The following is a 17465-nucleotide window of genomic DNA, read 5'->3' as shown; positions in this document are numbered from 1 at the left end:
GTGATTATAAAACTGGAGAGGGTGCAAAACACTTTTTACCAGTGACAGGAGGGTTTGAGCTACAGGGAGAGGCTGAACAGGCTGGGGCTGTTTTCCCTGGAGTGTCAGAGGGTGACCTTATTGAGGTTTATAAAATTATGAGGGGCATGGGTAGGATAAATATACCAAATCTTTTCCCTGGGGTTGGGGAGTCTAGAACTAGAGGGCATAGGTTTAGGGTGAGAGGGGAAAGATATAAAAGAGACCTAAGGGGCAACTTTTTCACACAGAGGGTGGTACGTGTATGGAATGAGCTGTCAGAGGATGTGGTGGAGGCTGGTACAATTGCAACATTTAAGAGACATCTGGATGGGTATATGGATAAAAAAGGTTGAGTTGGATATGGGCCAAATTCAGGAAAATGGGACTAGTTTAACTTAGGAAAAGTGGTCAGCATGGATGGGTTGGACTGAAGGGTCTGTTTGTGTGCTGTCTGACTCGGTGATTTATATAAGTAGAGCTGGAGCACATGAGAGTGAATGGGAATGTGTGTGCCTGTGTGTGACAGAGTGTGTATGCATACGTGTGAGTGTATGTGAGTGAGAGAGTATGTGAGTGTGTGTACGAGAGAGTGCATGTGTATGTGAGTTTGTGCGTGTGAGTGTGGATGTCCGTGTGTAAGTGTGAGAGTGTGTTACTGTGTGAGGGTTTTGGTGTGTGTGTTAGTGTGTGAGTATGATGTGTATTAGTGTGTGTTAGTGTGTGAGTATGAGTATGTCTTAGTGTGCGTGTTAGTGTGTGTTAGTGTGAGAGTGTATTAGTGTCTGTGTGCTGGTGTCACAGTGTGTCAGTGTGTGAATATGAGAGTGTGTTTAAGTGTGACAGGATGTTAGTGTGTGTGTTAGTGTAACAGTGTGTTAGTATGAGATTGTGTTAGTGTTTGTGTTAGTGTGACAGTGTATTTGTGTGTGTGAGTATGAGAGTGTGTTAGTGTGTGTGTTAGTGTGACAGTGTATTTGTGTGTGTGAGTATGAGAGTGTGTTAGTGTGTGTGTTAGTGTGACAGTGTATTGGTGTGTGTGTGTGAGAGTATGAGAGTGTGTTAGTGTGTGAGAATGTTAGTGTGCGTATTAGTGTGTTTGAGTAAGAGAGTGTGTTAGTGTGTGTTAGTGTGACAGTGTATTAGTGTGTGTGAGTATGAGAGTGTGTTAGTGTGTGTTAGTGTGACAGTGTATTAGTGTGTGTGAGTATGAGAGCGTGTTAGTGTGTGAGAATGTTAGTGTGCGTATTAGTGTGTTTGAGTATGAGAGTGTGTTAGTGTGTGTGTTAGTGTGACAGTGTGTGAGTATGAGAGTGTGTTAGTGTGACAGTGTATTAGTGTGTGTGTGTGAGTATGAGAGTGTGTTAGTGTGTGTGTTAGTGTGACAGTGTATTAGTGTGTGAGTGTGAGTATGAGAGCGTGTTAGTGTGTGAGAATGTTAGTGTGCGTATTAGTGTGAGTATGAGAGTGTGTTAGTGTGCATGTTAGTGTGACAGTGTGTGTGTTAGTGTGACAGTGTATTTGTGTGTGTGAGTATGGGAGTGTGTTAGTGTGTGTGTTAGTGTGACAGTATTAGTGTGTGTGGGTGTGAGTATGAGAGTGTGTTAGTGTGTGTGTTAGTGTGATAGTGTATTTGTGTGTGTGTGAGTATGAGAGCGTGTTAGTGTGTGAGAATGTTAGTGTGTGTATTAGTGTGTTTAAGTATGAGAGTGTGTTAGTGTGCATGTTAGTGTGACAGTGTGTGAGTATGAGAGTGTGCTAGAGGGTGTGTTAATGTGACAGTGTGTTAGTGTGTGAGTATGAGAGTGCGTTAGTGTGTGTGTGTGTGTGTGAGAGAGTGTGTTAGTGTGTGTGTTAGTGTGACAGTGTATTGGTGTGTGTGTGTGAGAGTATGAGAGTGTGTTAGTGTGTGAGAATGTTAGTGTGCGTATTAGTGTGTTTGAGTAAGAGAGTGTGTTAGTGTGTGTTAGTGTGACAGTGTATTAGTGTGTGTGAGTATGAGAGTGTGTTAGTGTGTGTTAGTGTGACAGTGTATTAGTGTGTGTGAGTATGAGAGCGTGTTAGTGTGTGAGAATGTTAGTGTGCGTATTAGTGTGTTTGAGTATGAGAGTGTGTTAGTGTGTGTTAGTGTGACAGTGTGTGAGTATGAGAGTGTGTTAGTGTGACAGTGTATTAGTGTGTGTGTGTGAGTATGAGAGTGTGTTAGTGTGTGTGTTAGTGTGACAGTGTATTAGTGTGTGAGTGTGAGTATGAGAGCATGTTAGTGTGTGAGAATGTTAGTGTGCGTATTAGTGTGAGTATGAGAGTGTGTTAGTGTGCATGTTAGTGTGACAGTGTGTGTGTTAGTGTGACAGTGTATTTGTGTGTGTGAGTATGGGAGTGTGTTAGTGTGTGTTAGTGTGACAATATTAGTGTGTGTGGGTGTGAGTATGAGAGTGTGTTAGTGTGATAGTGTATTTGTGTGTGTGTGAGTATGAGAGCGTGTTAGTGTGTGAGAATGTTAGTGTGTGTATTAGTGTGTTTAAGTATGAGAGTGTGTTAGTGTGCATGTTAGTGTGACAGTGTGTGAGTATGAGAGTGTGCTAGAGGGTGTGTTAATGTGACAGTGTGTTAGTGTGTGAGTATGAGAGTGCGTTAGTGTGTGTGTGTGAGAGTGTGTTAGTGTGTGTGTTAGTGTGCGTATTTGTGTGTTTGAGTATGAGAGTGTGTTAGTGTGCATGTTAGTGTAACAGTGTGTGTGAGTATGAGAGTGTGTTAGTGTGTGTGTGTGAGTATGAGTGTGTTAGTGTGTGTGTGTGTTAGTGTGACAGTGTGTTAATGAGTGTATTAGTGTGACAGCGTGTTAGTGTATGAGTATGAGAGTGTGTTAGTGTGTGTGTTAGTGTGTGTGTTAATGTGTGTGTGAGTATGAGAGTGCGTTAGTGTGTGTGTTAGTGTGCGTATTTGTGTGTTTGAGTATGAGAGTGTGTTAGTGTGCATGTTAGTGTAACAGTGTGCGTCAGTGTGAGAGTGTGTTAGTGTGCATGTTAGTGTGAGATGTGTTAGTGTGTGTTAGTGTGAGAGTGCGTTAGTGTGTGGGTCAGTGGGAGAATGTGTTAGTGTGTGCATCAGTGTGAGTGTGTGTTAGTGTGAGAGTGTGTTAGTGTGTGTGTTTGTGTGTGCGTTAGTGTGTGTTTGAGTATGAGAGTGTGTTAGTGTGCATGTTAGTGTAACAGTGTGTGTGAGTATGAGAGTGTGTTAGTGTGTGTGTGTTACTGTGTGCGTCAGTGTGAGAGTGTGTTAGTATGAGAGTGCGTTAGTGTGTGTGTTAGTGTGTGGGTCAGTGGGAGAGTGCATTAGTGTGTGCGTCAGTGTGAGTGTGTGTTAGTGTAAGAGTGTGTTAGTGTCTGTGTTTGTGTGTGCATCAGTGTGAGTGTGTGTTAGTGCGTGCGTCAGTGTGAGAGTGTGTTAGTGTCTGTGTTAGTGTGAGAGTGTGTGTTAGTGTGTGCGTCAGTGTGAGAGTGTGTTAGTGTGTGTGTTAGTGCAAGAGTGTGTTAGTGTGCTAGAGGGTGTGTTAATGTGACAGTGTGTTAGTGTGTGAGTATGAGAGTGCGTTAGTGTGTGTGTGTGTGTGTGAGAGTGTGTTAGTGTGTGTGTGTGTTAGTGTGACAGTTTGTTAATGAGTGTATTAGTGTGACAGCGTGTTAGTGTATGAGTATGAGAGTGTGTTAGTGTCTGTGTTTGTGTGTGCATCAGTGTGAGAGTGTGTTAGTGTGTGTGTCAGTGTGAGAGTGTGTGTTAGTGTGTGCGTCAGTGTGAGAGTGTGTTAGTGTGTGTGTTAGTGTGAGAGTGTGTGTTAGTGTGTGCGTCAGTGTGAGAGTGTGTTAGTGTGTGTGTTAGTGCAAGAGTGTGTTAGTGTGTGTGTCAGTGTGAGAGTGTGTTAGTGTGTATGTCAGTGTGAGAGTGTGTTAGTGTGTGCGTCAGTATGAGAGCGTGTTCGTGTGTATGTCAGTGTGAGAGTGTGTTAATGTGTGCATCAGTGTGAGAGCATGTTAGTGTGTTAGTGTAAGAGTGTGTTAGTGTGTGCGTCAGTGTGAGAGTGTGTTAGTGTGTGCGTCATTGTGAAAGTGTGTTAGTGTGTGCGTCAGTGTGAGAGCATGTTCGTGTGTGCGTCAGTGTGAGAGTGTGTTAATGTGTGCGTCAGTGTGAGAGTGTGTTAGTATGAGAGTGTGTTAGTGTGTGTGTTAGTGTGTGTGTCAGTGGGAGAGTGCATTAGTGTGTGCGTCAGTGTGAGTGTGTGTTAGTGTGAGTATGTGTTAGTGTGTGTGTTAGTGTCTGTGTTTGTGTGTGCATCAGTGTGAGAGTGTATTAGTGTGTGTGTCAGTGTGAGAGTGTGTTAGTTTGTGTGTTAGTGTGTGCGTCAGTGTGAGAGTGCGTTAGTGTGTGTGTTAGTGTAAGAGTGTGTTAGTGCGTGAGTCAGTGCGAGAGTGTGTTAGTGTGTGTCAGTGTGAGAGTGTGTTAGTGTGTATGTCAGTGTGAGAGTGTGTTAGTGTGTGTGTCAGTGTGAGAGCGTGTTCGTGTGTGCGACAGTGTGAGAGTGTGTTAATGTGTGCGTCAGTGTGAGAGTGTGTTAGTTTGTGTGTGCGTCAGTGTGAGAGTGTGTTAGTGTGTGTTAGTGTAAGAGTGTGTTAGTGTGTGAGTCAATGCGAGAGTGTGTTAGTGTGTGTCAGTGTGAGTGTGTTAGTGTAAGAGTGTGTTAGTGTGTGCGTCAGTGTGTTAGTGTGTACATCAGTGTGAGAGTGTGTTAGTGTGTGTGTTAGTGTGTGCGTCAGTGTGAGAGTGCGTTAGTGTGTGTGTTAGTGTGTGTGTTAGTGTAAGAGTGTGTTAGTGTGTGTGTCAGTGTGAGAGTGTGTTAGTGTGTGTGTTAGTGTGTGCGTCAGTGTGAGAGTGCGTTAGTGTGTGTGTTAGTGTGTGTGTTAGTGTGAGAGTGTGTTAGTGTGTGTGTTAGTGTGTGCGTCAGTGTGAGAGTGCGTTAGTGTGTGTGTTAGTGTGTGTGTTAGTGTAAGAGTGTGTTAGTGTGTGTGTCAGTGTGAGAGTGTGTTAGTGTGTGTCAGTGTGAGAGTGTGTTAGTGTGTGCGTCAGAATGAGAGCGTGTTAGTGTGTGCGTCAGAATGAGAGCGTGTTCGTGTGTATGTCAGTGTGAGAGTGTGTTAATGTGTGCATCAGTGTGAGAGCGTGTTAGTGTGTTAGTGTAAGAGTGTGTTGGTGTGTGCATCAGTGTGAGAGTGTGTTAGTGTGTGTGTGTCAGTGTGAGAGTGTGTTAGTGTGTGCGTCATTGTGAGAGTGTGTTAGTGTGTGTGTTAGTGTAAGAGTGTGTTAGTGTGTGAGTCAGTGTGAGAGTGTGTTAGTGTATGTGTCAGTGTGAGAGTGTGTTAGTGTGTACGTCAGTGTGAGAGTGTGTTAGTGTGTGTTAGTGTGTGCATCAGTGTGAGAGTGCGTTAGTGTGTGTGTTAGTGTAAGAGTGTGTTAGTGTGTGAGTCAGTGCGAGAGTGTTAGTGTGTGTGTTAGTGTGTGCATCAGTGGGAGAGTGTTAGTGTGTGCGTCATTGTGAGAGCGTGTTAGTGTGTTAGTGTAAGAGTGTGTTAGTGTGTGCATCAGTGTGAGAGTGCGTTAGTGTGTGTGTTAGTGTAAGAGTGTGTTAGTGTGTGAGTCAGTGCGAGAGTGTTAGTGTGTGTGTTAGTGTGTGCATCAGTGGGAGAGTGTTAGTGTGTGCGTCATTGTGAGAGTGTGTTAGTGTGTATGTCAGTGTGAGAGTGTGTTAGTGTGTGTGTCAGTGTGAGAGCGTGTTCGTGTGTGCGACAGTGTGAGAATGTGTTAATGTGTGCGTCAGTGTGAGAGTGTGTTAGTTTGTGTGTGCGTCAGTGTGAGAGTGTGTTAGTGTGTGTTAGTGTAAGTGTGTGTTAGTGTGTGAGTCAATGCGAGAGTGTGTTAGTGTGTGTGTCAGAATGAGAGCGTGTTCGTGTGTATGTCAGTGTGAGAGTGTGTTAATGTGTGCATCAGTGTGAGAGCGTGTTAGTGTGTTAGTGTAAGAGTGTGTTGGTGTGTGCATCAGTGTGAGAGTGTGTTAGTGTGTGTGCGTCATTGTGAGAGTGTGTTAGTGTGTGTGTTAGTGTAAGAGTGTGTTAGTGTGTGAGTCAGTGTGAGAGTGTGTTAGTGTGTGAGTCAGTGTGAGAGTGTGTTAGTGTATGTGTCAGTGTGAGAGTGTTAGTGTGTACGTCAGTGTGAGAGTGTGTTAGTGTGTGTTAGTGTGTGCATCAGTGTGAGAGTGCGTTAGTGTGTGTGTTAGTGTAAGAGTGTGTTAGTGTGTGAGTCAGTGCGAGAGTGTTAGTGTGTGTGTTAGTGTGTGCATCAGTGGGAGAGTGTTAGTGTGTGCGTCATTGTGAGAGCGTGTTAGTGTGTTAGTGTAAGAGTGTGTTAGTGTGTGCGTCATTGTGAGAGTGTGTTAGTGTGTGTGTCAGTGTGAGAGTGTGTTAGTGTGTATGTCAGTGTGAGAGTGTGTTAGTGTGTGAGTCAGTGCGAGAGTGTGTCAGTGTGAGAGTGTGTGTGTCATTGTGAAAGTGTGTTAGTGTGTGCAGTGTGAGAGTGTGTTAGTGTGTGCGTCAGTGTGAGAGCGTGTTCGTGTGTACGTCAGTGTGAGAGTGTGTTAATGTGTGCATCAGTGTGAGAGCGTGTTAGTGTGTGTGTTAGTGGGAGAGTGTGTTAGTGTGTGTGTTGGTGTGTACGTCAGTGTGAGAGTGTGTTGTGCGTGCGTCAGTGTGAGAATGTGTGTGTGTTAGTGTGTGTGTCAGTGTGAGAGCATGTTAGTGTGTACGTCAGTATGAGAGTGTGTTAGTGTGTGTATCAGTATGAGAGCGTGTTAGTGTGTACATCAGTGTGAGAACGTGTTAGTGTGTGTGTTAGTGTGTGTGTCAGTGTGAGAGTGCGTACGTTAGTGTGAGAGTGTGTTAGTGTGTGCGTCAGTGTGAGAGTGTGTTAGTGTGTGCGTCAGTGTGAGAGCGTGTTCGTGTGTACGTCAGTGTGAGAGCGTGTTCGTGTGTACGTCAGTGTGAGAGCTTGTTAGTGTGTGCGTCAGTGTGAGAGTGTGTTAGTGTGTGTCAGTGTGAGAGTGTATTAGTGTGTGTGTTATTGTGTGAGAGTGTGTTAGTGTGTACGTTAGTGTGAGAGTGTGTTATTGTGTATGTTAGTGTAAGAGTGTGTTAATGTGTGTGTTCGTGTGTGCGTCAGTGTGAGGGTGTGTTAGTGTGTGCGTCAGTGTGAGAGTGTGTTAGTGTGTGTGTTATTGTGTGAGAGTGTGTTAGTGTGTACGTTAGTGTGAGAGTGTGTTATTGTGTATGTTAGTGTAAGAGTGTGTTAATGTGTGTGTTCGTGTGTGCGTCAGTGTGAGGGTGTGTTAGTGTGTGTGTGAGAGTGAGTGTTCCCGATGATTTGCGAGAGAGTGTGCTATCATCTGCTCACACCACATGGATCCCCCTTCAAAGCATTTCAGGAAAGTAGCCTGGACCCTAACCTTGCTGGTTGGTTTAAGCAGGTGTAGTGTGGACATTCCAGGAGTGATACAGTTGGCCCAAGCACTTAGTTTTAAACAAAACAGAATGTATTTGCAAGACTACCGAATGAAACAGAAACAAAAGAGAAGAGAATACAGAATAAGTACAAAATTGGTTAACACACAGTTTGTAATGTGAAAATATAAATGCTTCTAAATAGTCTGCAATGCATGTACAAACAAACACACATACACCTCAGGGAAAGGGAAAAAATCATTCAGAAATTCACTTTCCAGAAAAACTCTTTCTGGCCAATGGAGATGATGCTTGAAGGGATAAAGGGATAAGATGTATACTGTCCCAAAACCTATCAGTCTGGTATTCTTACACATGATAATTGAATGGAATTGAATTGAATTTATTGTCCCGTGTTCCGAGGCACAGTGAAAAGCTTTGTCTTGCGAGCAATACAGACAGATCACAGAGCTAAGTAACGTAGTAAATAATCACACATGGTATTCTGTGCTGCATTGGCAGACACAGCTTGCTCAGGAAATATAACATTGAGAGAAATGTATTCAGTCATTCCAGGTTTTGCCCGGAGCTCAGAGCTGTGGGCTGGGCAGCTTGTCCTGTAGCAGGCTTTCCTCCTTCAGAATATTCAAACCCGACCATGCAAAGCTGCAGAAACTGTTCAAACGAAATAACCAGAAAACCCAGTCTTACACCAGTCTGAGGTTTTCCTACAAGTGGGTTAGAATCCAAGTATCTCCACAGTCCTTCAAACGCAAGCCTATAAAAATGATTAAATATGAAGCATTCTTTCTAACACTGGGTTTGAGTCTGTGTAAGTCTGAGTGGGTCCTGGTTTCTGGCCTCCTCAGTAGCAAAAGGTTCTTGAATGGTTAAAAAAGCTGCTGTGCAGAGGGACCTGGGGGTCCTTGTGCATGAATCACACAGGGTTGGTCCTCAGGTAATTAAGGCAAATGGAATGTTGTCCTCCATTGCTAAAGGGATTGAGTTCAAAAGCAGGGAGGTTATGTTGCAGCTGGACGGGGTGCTGGTGAGGCCACACCTGGAGGACTGTGTGCAGTTTTGATCTCCTTACTTGAGAAAGGATGGACTGGAGGGGGTGCAGAGGAGGTTCACTGGGTTGATTCCCGGGTTGATGGAGTTGGCTTATGAGGAGAGACTGAGTAGACAGGGATTATATATGTTGCAATTCAGAAGAATGAGGGGAGGGATCTTACAGAAACATATAAAATTATGAAGGGAATAGATAAGATAGAAGGATAGAGGATGTTTCCACTGGCAGGTGAGACTAGGACAGGAGGGCATGGCCTCAAGATTTAGGGGAGCAGATTTAGGGCTGAATTGAGAAGGAACGTCTTCACCCAGAGGGTTGTGAATCTGTGAAATTCCCTGCCCAAGTGAAGGAGTTGACGTTACTTCAGTAGAGGTTTTTAAAGCCAAGGTAGGTACTTTTTGAACAGTAAAGGAACTAAGGGATACGGTGAGAGGGCGGGTAAGTGGGGCTGACTCCATGAAAAGATCAGCCATGATCTTATTGAATGGTGAAGCAGGCTCCAGGGGCCAGACGGCCTACTCCTGCTCCTGGTTCATATGTTTATCACAAAAAAAAACTAAATTTGCAGGAGGTTGGAGAAGGAGTAAACGGAGGAAGCAGGAGGAGGGGGATTAATTTGAGAGCTCTTTCAAAGGGCTGGTATAGGAACAGTGGGCCCAATGGCCTCTTTCGGTGCAGTCAGAGCCTGGATTGTGTAGGCTCTCTGTCTCACAGTCACCACCTTCTCATTTCCTGTTTGCTCCAGGATTTAACCCCGTGTGGTACGAGACTCTGAGTTTTATTGTTCACGTTCCCGATCTCGCTCTGGTCCGATTTGTGGTTGAAGATTATGACTTGGCTTCAAAGAACGATTTTGTGGGTCAGTACACATTACCCTTCACCACCATCAAGGAAGGTGAGCTAGCTGCCTCTTAACCCTTTACTGACATTAAATAATCACCCCATTTCTCTCGGGCCTTTTACGCTCTCTACAAAGATTAAGAACAAAGGAAATAGCAGCCACTCAGCCCCTCCAACCTGCTCCTCCATCCTGTAGGATCATGGCTGATTTAATAAAGCTCTTCGAAACCCCACTTTCCTCTCTGCCTCCCACCCCACCCACATCAGCTTGAATTTCCTCTTTAATCAAACACTTGTCAATCAGCCTCCAGTGCTTCTCTGAGAGAATCAGCCTTCTCTGAGGGAATGAGTTCGAAAGATCAATGAGCCTCTGAGAGCGGAAATTCCTCCTTATCCTGGTCTTATTCTGAAACTGTGCCCCTTGTTGGAAATACTGCACTGGGCTGGGGGTTGGGAGGGGGAGGGGGAGGGGAACTGTCTTTGCAGCCCCCACACTATCACCAGTGACTAAATTACAATGCAGTCTCCTCTACACTGGGGAGACAGGACGCCTTCTCACAGACCACTTCAGGGAACATCACCAGGACACCCGCACCAATCAACCCCACCGCCACCCCCTCACTGTCAGACGCCTGGAGGAAGAACGCCTCATCTTCCGCCTCGGAACACTTCAACCCCAGGGCATCAATGTGGACTTCACCAGTTTCCTCATTTCCCCTTCCCCCACCTCACCCCAGTTCCAAACTTCCAGCTCAGCACCGTCCCCATGACCTGTCCTAACTGTCCATCCCCCTTCCTACCTATCCACTCCACCCTCCTCTCTGACCTATCACCTTTACCCCCACCTCCATCCACCTATCACACTCTCAGCTCCCTTCCCCCCAGCCCCACGCCTCTCCCAATTTATCTCTCCACTCTCTTGGCTCCCAGTCTCATTCCTGATGAAGGGCTTTTACCCAAAACATCGACTCTCCTGCTCCTTGGATGCTGCCTGACCTGCTGTGCTTTTCCAGCACCACACTCCCAACTCTGACCTCCAGCATTTGCAGTCCTCACTGTTCTTTCCTACGTTACATGCTTTCCCTTTTGCTGTAATGCTATCCCTGACTTCCCTAATCAGCCATGGTCACCTCAACCCCCCGGACCACGCTTCTATTTCCTCGGGATGAATCTCTGCTGTGTCTCCTGAGTTGAGAAACTCAAACCCCTGCCTTTGAGTTTCTGCCAATGGAACATAATGTGGGAAAATGTGAAGTTGTTCATTTTGGAAGGAAGAACAAAAGAACAGAATATTATTTAAATAACATTTAACTGTTCATGGTGTATATAAATGGTTTGGAAGAGGAGACCGAGTGTAACGTATCCAATTTTGCTGACGACACTAAATTGAGCAGAAAGGCAAACTTTGCAGAGGGTGTGGAGGGTCTGTGGAGAGATTTAGGAAGCTTAGTGAGTGAGCAAGGGTCTGGCAGGTGGAGTACAATGTTGGTAAATGTGAGGTTATGCACTTTGGAAGTAAAAGTAGTAGGTCAGTATTATTTAAATGGTGAAAGATTGCAGCATGATGTCGTGCAGTGGGACTTAGGAGTGCTCGTACATGAATACTGCAAGTTGATTTGCAGGTGCAACAGGTAATCAGGAAGGAAAATGGAATATTGGCTTTCATTGCTAGAGGGATTGAATTTAAGATTAGGGATTCTGCTGCAATTGTACAAGGTGTTGGTGAGGCCACACCTGGAGTATTGTGCACAGTTCTGGTCTCCTTACTTGAGGAGGGATACACTGACTTTGGAGGTGGTGCAGAGGAGGGTCACCAGGTTGATTCCAGGGATGAAGCGGGTTACCCTATAAGGAGAGGTTGAGCCACCTGGGACTGTACTTGCTAGAATTTAGAAGGTTGAGAGGGGATCTTCTAGAAACATAAAATAACAAAAGGATAGATAGGATAGAGGAGGCAAGTTGTTTTTGCTGGTGGGTGAGACTAGGACTAGGGGACCTGGCCTCAAGATTAGGGGAGTAGATTCAGGACAGAGATGAGAAGGCACTGCTTTCCCAGAGAGTAGTGAATCTATGGAATTCTCTGCCCAAGGAAGCAGTAGAGGCAGCTTCATTAAATATATTCAAGACACAGTTGGATGAGTTTTTGCATGTTAGGGGAATGATGGGTTATGGGGATAGTGCAGGTTGGAGGAGCTGAGATGATGGATAGATCAGCCATGATCTTAATGAATGGTGGAGCAGGCTCGATGGGCCAAATGGCCTACTCCTGCTTCTATTAACATGAGATTATGAAATGGAGGGAAACTGCAGAAAGCTGCAACACAAAGGGACTTAGGGGAGACTTGGACACGAAATACAGAAAGCTAGGACACAGGGATAGCAGGTAATCAGGAAGGGTTCATGGAATGTTGGCCCTCATTTCAGGGGGAGTTGGGGTATAAGAGTAGGGAAGTTTTACTGCAAACTGTACAAGGTGCTGGGGAGACCACATTGGGAGCACTGGGAGCAGGCTTGGTCCTTTATTTAAGGAACAATGTCATTTTATTGGAGGTAGTTCAGAGAAGGTCCATTAGGGATGATCCCTGGAATAGAGGGATTGTCTCATGAGCAAAGGTTAAATAGGGTTGGGACTCTACTCACCGAAGGTTAGGAGAATGAGAGGTGATCTCATTGAAACATATTGGATACTGAAGGGGCTTGACAGGGTCAATGCTGAGAGGGTGTTTCCCCTCATGGGAGAGTCCAGGACCAGAGGGCACAGCCTCAGAGTAAAGGAGCACCAATTTAAGACTGAGATGAGGAGGAATTTCTTCTCTCAGAGGTTTGGGAGTCTTTGGAACTCCTTACCACAGAGAGCTGTGGGGGCAGAATCCTTCTGTATATTGAAGGCTGAGATGGAGAGATCCTTGATCAGTCGGGGAATCAAGGGTTACTGGGAAAGGGCAGGAAAGTGGACATGAGGAATGTCAGATCAGCCATGATCCTATTGAATGGCAGAGTGTTCAAGGGGCCGAATGGTCTACTGTTGTTGTTGTTTCTTATGTCCTTGTGCCTTTGAAAACTCTTTGTGTTATCCTTACAGTTTATTTATCTTTTGGCTACAATACATTCAGTCCCTCCATCCCAATCTTTCAGATGGAGTTCAGGTCCCAGTGCTGTATTCCACTGGTTAGTTTGTTAACCTGACTCAAATTGACTCAAACTTTGCACAATGCTCTTTAGCTGATCTTCTATGCATGTTAATATATCCCCATCATCTTGTTTTCTTGTAGTAACCTTTTATGTGACACCTTATTGAAAGCCCTTTTGCTAATCTAAATATAAGACCATAAGACCATAGGACATAGGAGTGGAAGTAAGGCTATTCGGCCCATCGAGTCCACTCCACCATTCAATCATGGCTGATGCGCATTTCAGCTCCACTTACCAGCGTTCTCCCCGTAGCCCTTAATTCCTCTAGACAACAAGAATCTATCAATCTCGGCCTTGAAGACATTTAGCGTCCCGGCTTCCACTGCACTCCGTGGCAATGAATTCCACAGGCCCACCACTCTCTGGCTGAAGAAATGTCTCCGCATTTCTGTTCTGAAATGACCCCCTCTAATTCTAAGGCTGTGTCCACGGGTCCTAGTCTCCTCGTCTAACGGAAACAATTTCCTAGCGTCCACCCTCTCCAAGCCATGTATTATCTTGTAAGTTTCTATTAGATCTTCCCTTAATCTTCTAAACTCCAACGAATACAATCCCAGGATCCTCAGCCGTTCCTCATATGTTAGACCTGTCATTCCAGGGATCATCCGTGTGAATCTCCGCTGGACACGTTCCAGTGCCAGTATGTCCTTCCTGAGGTGTGGGGACCAAAACTGGACACAGTACTCCAAATGGGGCCTATCCAGAGCTTTATAAAGTCTTAGTAGTACATCTCTGCTTTTATATTCCAACCCTCTTGAGATAAGAGACAACATTGCATTCGCTTTCTTAATCACAGATTCAACCTGCATGTTTACCTTTAGAGAATCCTCGACTAGCACTCCCAGATCCCTTTGTGCTTTGGCTTTACCATAGCTTTGTGTTTTGGCTTTACCATAGTTTACACAGCTAAAACTGTGCTTTACCACAGTTACTGGTTCCTCTTGACCCACCCAGCTTGTTATATCTTGATAAGCTCTTTACATTAGTTGAGCACAACTTACCTTTCACAAACAAATTGTATTATGATTTTCTAAATGCCCTGTTACTGCATCTTTATTAATGGATTCCAGTATTTTCCCAGTGACAGAGTTTAAGCTCAAAGTCACACAGTGCCAGGTTATAGTCCAACAGATTTATTTGAAAGCACAAACGCTGCTCCTTTGCCCGGTGAAGTCAGGTAGAGAAGGGCAGCGCTCTGAAAGCTTGTGATTTCAATTAAATCTGGTGTCATGTGACTTCTGACCTTGTCCAACCCCAGTCTAACACGGGCTCCTCCACATCAGAGTTTAGCCTGACTGCTGTGAAGTTGCCCATTTTCAGTCTCCCTCCTTTATTGAACTGAGATGTGCTTTTCCAACCCATCGGGACCTTTTCAGAATCTAGGGAGCTTTGGGAAGATTCCAGTCAAAACCACCACTTCCTTTTCAGAGCCAGGATGTTTCTACCTCTGTGTGCTTCGAATCGATTCACAAGGTGTGGGCATCTCATGCCAAGTTGGTCTTTATTGCCCATCCTTTATTTGCCCTCGAGAGTGTGGCAGTGAGACAAGGCCTCCCATTCCTGAGCACTGACCATGGCCAGCAAACATTGGCCATCCCAGGAACACTCAGTCAAAAGCAGATCCGAGGAGAGGGAGGATGGTGGGGGAGAGGGAGGATGGGGAGAAAGAGATGGAAGTGTGCAGAGGAAGAAGAGAGTGTCAGAGGGGAATGGGGAAGTGGAGGAGGGGGGAAAGGGGATTGGGGAGAGGGAGGAGGGAGACCGAGCGGGAGGGTGAAAGAGGAGTGTTAAAGAGATTAAGGATGAGGTTTTCTTTCTTTTCCAGGTTACCGCCACATTCACCTCCTGTCAAAGGATGGGACAGGAATCCCTCCATCCTCTTTGTTTGTCCATACAAGGATTACTGAGGCCTCAGGAAGTTAGCCAATCCATCACGGTGAAGATAAATCCTCCACTCTTAGCTACACTGCACCCTCCCCCGGAATTGTTTTTATAGCTGTTTACAGATTTACTTGTATTTTTTATATTTATTTTGCTGTTATTTATAATCAGTTGTTTGGTAGTTACCAAACTTGCATATTGCTGAAAAAAAAGACACAGTTTTTCAAAACTTTAAATGTTCCATTCATCACAACAACTTGCGAGAATACCAATGTCATGTGAAAATAATATTTTGCAGAGTGGCATGTTGACTGGTTGGAGCAGATGGACTAGGCTGATGGGTGACCTTATAGAGGTTTACAAAATCATGAGAGGCATGGATAGGATAAATAGACAAAGTCTTTTCCCTGGGGTGGGGGAGCCCAGAACTAGAGGGCATAGGTTTAGGGTGAGAGGGGAAAGTTTTAAAGAGACATAAGGGGCAACTCTTTCAACAGAGGGTGGTACGTGTATGGAAGAGCTGCCAGAGGAAGTGGTGAAGGCTGGTAAAATTGCAACATTTAAGAGGCATTTGGATGGATATATGAATAGGAAGGTTTAGAGGGATATGGGCTGGGTGCTGGCAGGTGGGACTAGATTGGGTTGGGATATCTGGTTGGCGTGGACGGGTTGGACCGAAGGGTCTGTTTCCATGCTGTACATCTCTATTACTCTATGACTCATACCAATCCTCGTCCAATGACTATCTATTTGCCAACCAATCAGTAGGCTCTTTATTCAGTCTAAAAATGTTGTTCCCATTTTGCTTTGGTATTCTTGCGAATTGTCCTGATGAGGGCAAATGAAAAGCTTCAATGAAATGAGTCTTTTCTGTTATTTTCCAAGTTCTCTGGAGCTGCTCCTTCATCAAAGATCCATTTGCAGGTCACAGGTCAAAACAGGGGGTCACAGTTCAGCAGTGGTGAGTTGAAGTAAATGTAAAACCTATTCCATTGGAGGAAGGTTAGCTGCTAAGTTTCTATGGGGAGGGTCTTTGACATGGCTTCCAATCCCAAATCCATGTTCTCACTTTCTCAGGGACACCAGGGTTGGTCAACATTGTACCTTTGCTGATAAGTTGGACATCTCAGGGTAGGTGGAGCCTGTTGGCATGGCAGCCATGTTGACCAGCCCTCTCATTGGTTGATGTCCAAGACCAGCTTGTCAGGCTTCCTCATTGCATTGTCAAGTGGAATGGCTACCATGGGAACATGATTCCATGGTGAAGGAGTTGGTGAGAGTTTTTAAAGATTCTTATTCCAGTGCATTCCCGATACAGGGCACAAAGTTTCCCTGAAGAAGAATGCCCCTGTCTGAATTGAGTGGCTACATTGGGACTCCCATTACAGAGAGATCTGTCCATCAGGAATCCCATTACAGAGAGATCTCTCCATCGAGACCCCATTTACAGAGAGATCGCTCCATCAGGAATCCCATTACAGAGAGATCTCTCCATTAGACCCCATTACAGAGAGATCTCTCCATCAAGACCCCATTACAGAGAGATCTCTCCATCAGGAATCCCATTACAGAGAGATCTCTCCATCGAGACCCCATTACAGAGAGATCTCTCCATCAGGAATCCCATTACAGAGAGATCTCTCCATCGAGACCCCATTACAGAGAGATCTCTCCATCGAGACCCCATTACAGAGAGATCTCTCCATCAGGAATCCCATTACAGGGAGATCTCTCCATCGAGACCCCATTACAGAGAGATCGCTCTATCAGGAATCCCATTAAAGAGAGATCTCTCCATTGCGACCCCATTATAGAGAGATTGCTCCATCAGGAATCCCATTACAGAGAGATCGCTCTATCAGGAATCCCATTACAGGGAGATCTCTCCATCGAGACCCCATTACAGAGAGATCGCTCTATCAGGAATCCCATTACAGAGAGATCTCTCCATTGCGACCCCATTACAGAAAGATCTCTCCATCAGGAATCCCATTACAGAGAGATCTCTCCATCGAGACCCCATTACAGAGAGATGTCTCCATCGAGACCCCATTATGTGGGCGGCACAGTGGCACAGTGGTTAGCACTGCTGCCTCACAGCGCCAGAGACCCGGGTTCAATTCTCACCTCAGGCGACTGTGCAAACTCCACACAGTCATTCTCCCCGTGTCTGCGTGGGTTTCCTCCGGGTGTTCCGGTTTCCTCCCACACTCCAAAGATGTGCAGGTCAGGTGAATTGGCCATGCTAAATTGCCCGTAGTGTTAGGTGAAGGGGTAAATGTAGGGGAATGGGTCTGGGTGGGTTGCGCTTCGGCGGGTCGGTGTGGACTTGTTGGGCTGAAGGGCCTGTTTCCACACTGTAAGTAATCAAAAAAAAATTACAGGGTGATCTCTCCATCGAGACCCCATTATAGAGAGATCTCTCCATCAGGATATCCCATTATAGAGAGATCTTCCCACACAGGCCCCCATTATAGGGAGATCTGTCCCTCGAGACCCCCATTACAGGGTGATTTGTCCATCAGGACTTCCATTACTGAGGGTCTATCCCTCAGGTTGGACTCTATCGGAACCTTTGTGTTTGGAAATGAATAGCCATCACCATCTGTCCAGTTTCTAGTGGAATGAAGGAGAGATTGAGGTGAAAAGATTGAGAGAAAAGGTTAATAACCAGAAACAGAAGCCAACGTTGCTGGAAAAGCTCAGCAGGTCTGGCAGCATTAGCGAAGGGAAAACTTTTCATGTCCGACGACCCTTCCTCAGAACTGAGCTTTTCCGGCAACGTCTTGTTTCTGATTTACAGCGTCCGCAGTTCTCTCGGTTAAAATAACGAGGCCTGGGATTGACCATCCCTGCTGGTAATCCCTTAATGAGAGGAATTTAAGGAGTGATCTCAACAGGGTGTCTAACACCTCATTCCC

At 45.4% G+C, this 17465-nt stretch overlaps 1 protein-coding gene across 7 annotated transcripts in view; it reads left to right on the top strand.

The window, feature by feature from the left end:
• The window catches only part of LOC122547116 (1-phosphatidylinositol 4,5-bisphosphate phosphodiesterase delta-4-like), a 140561-nt gene extending 123863 nt beyond the window's left edge, over positions 1-16698 (top strand). For 4 of the 7 annotated variants that reach the window (XM_087989401.1, XM_087989403.1, XM_087989399.1 and 1 more), the window contains 2 exons: positions 9377-9526; positions 14489-16697. In XM_087989401.1, the coding sequence (XP_087845527.1) occupies positions 9377-9526; positions 14489-14586 (248 nt within the window). In that variant the 3' untranslated portion in view covers positions 14587-16697. Of the gene's footprint in view, positions 1-9376; positions 9527-14488 lie in introns of all 7 variants that reach the window. The other 3 variants (XM_087989406.1, XM_087989402.1, XM_087989405.1) reach the window with 2 other exon arrangements.
• The last annotated feature ends 767 nt before the right edge of the window (positions 16699-17465 follow it).

The sequence above is a fragment of the Chiloscyllium plagiosum genome, unplaced genomic scaffold, assembly GCF_037043375.1.
Source record: "Chiloscyllium plagiosum isolate Xiang-an unplaced genomic scaffold, Cpla_swu_hap1 HiC_scaffold_7, whole genome shotgun sequence".
Classification (NCBI taxonomy): Eukaryota; Metazoa; Chordata; class Chondrichthyes; order Orectolobiformes; family Hemiscylliidae; genus Chiloscyllium; species Chiloscyllium plagiosum.
The sequence above is the reverse complement of the archived record's forward strand: the minus strand, read 5'-3'. Positions and strand labels throughout refer to the sequence as shown.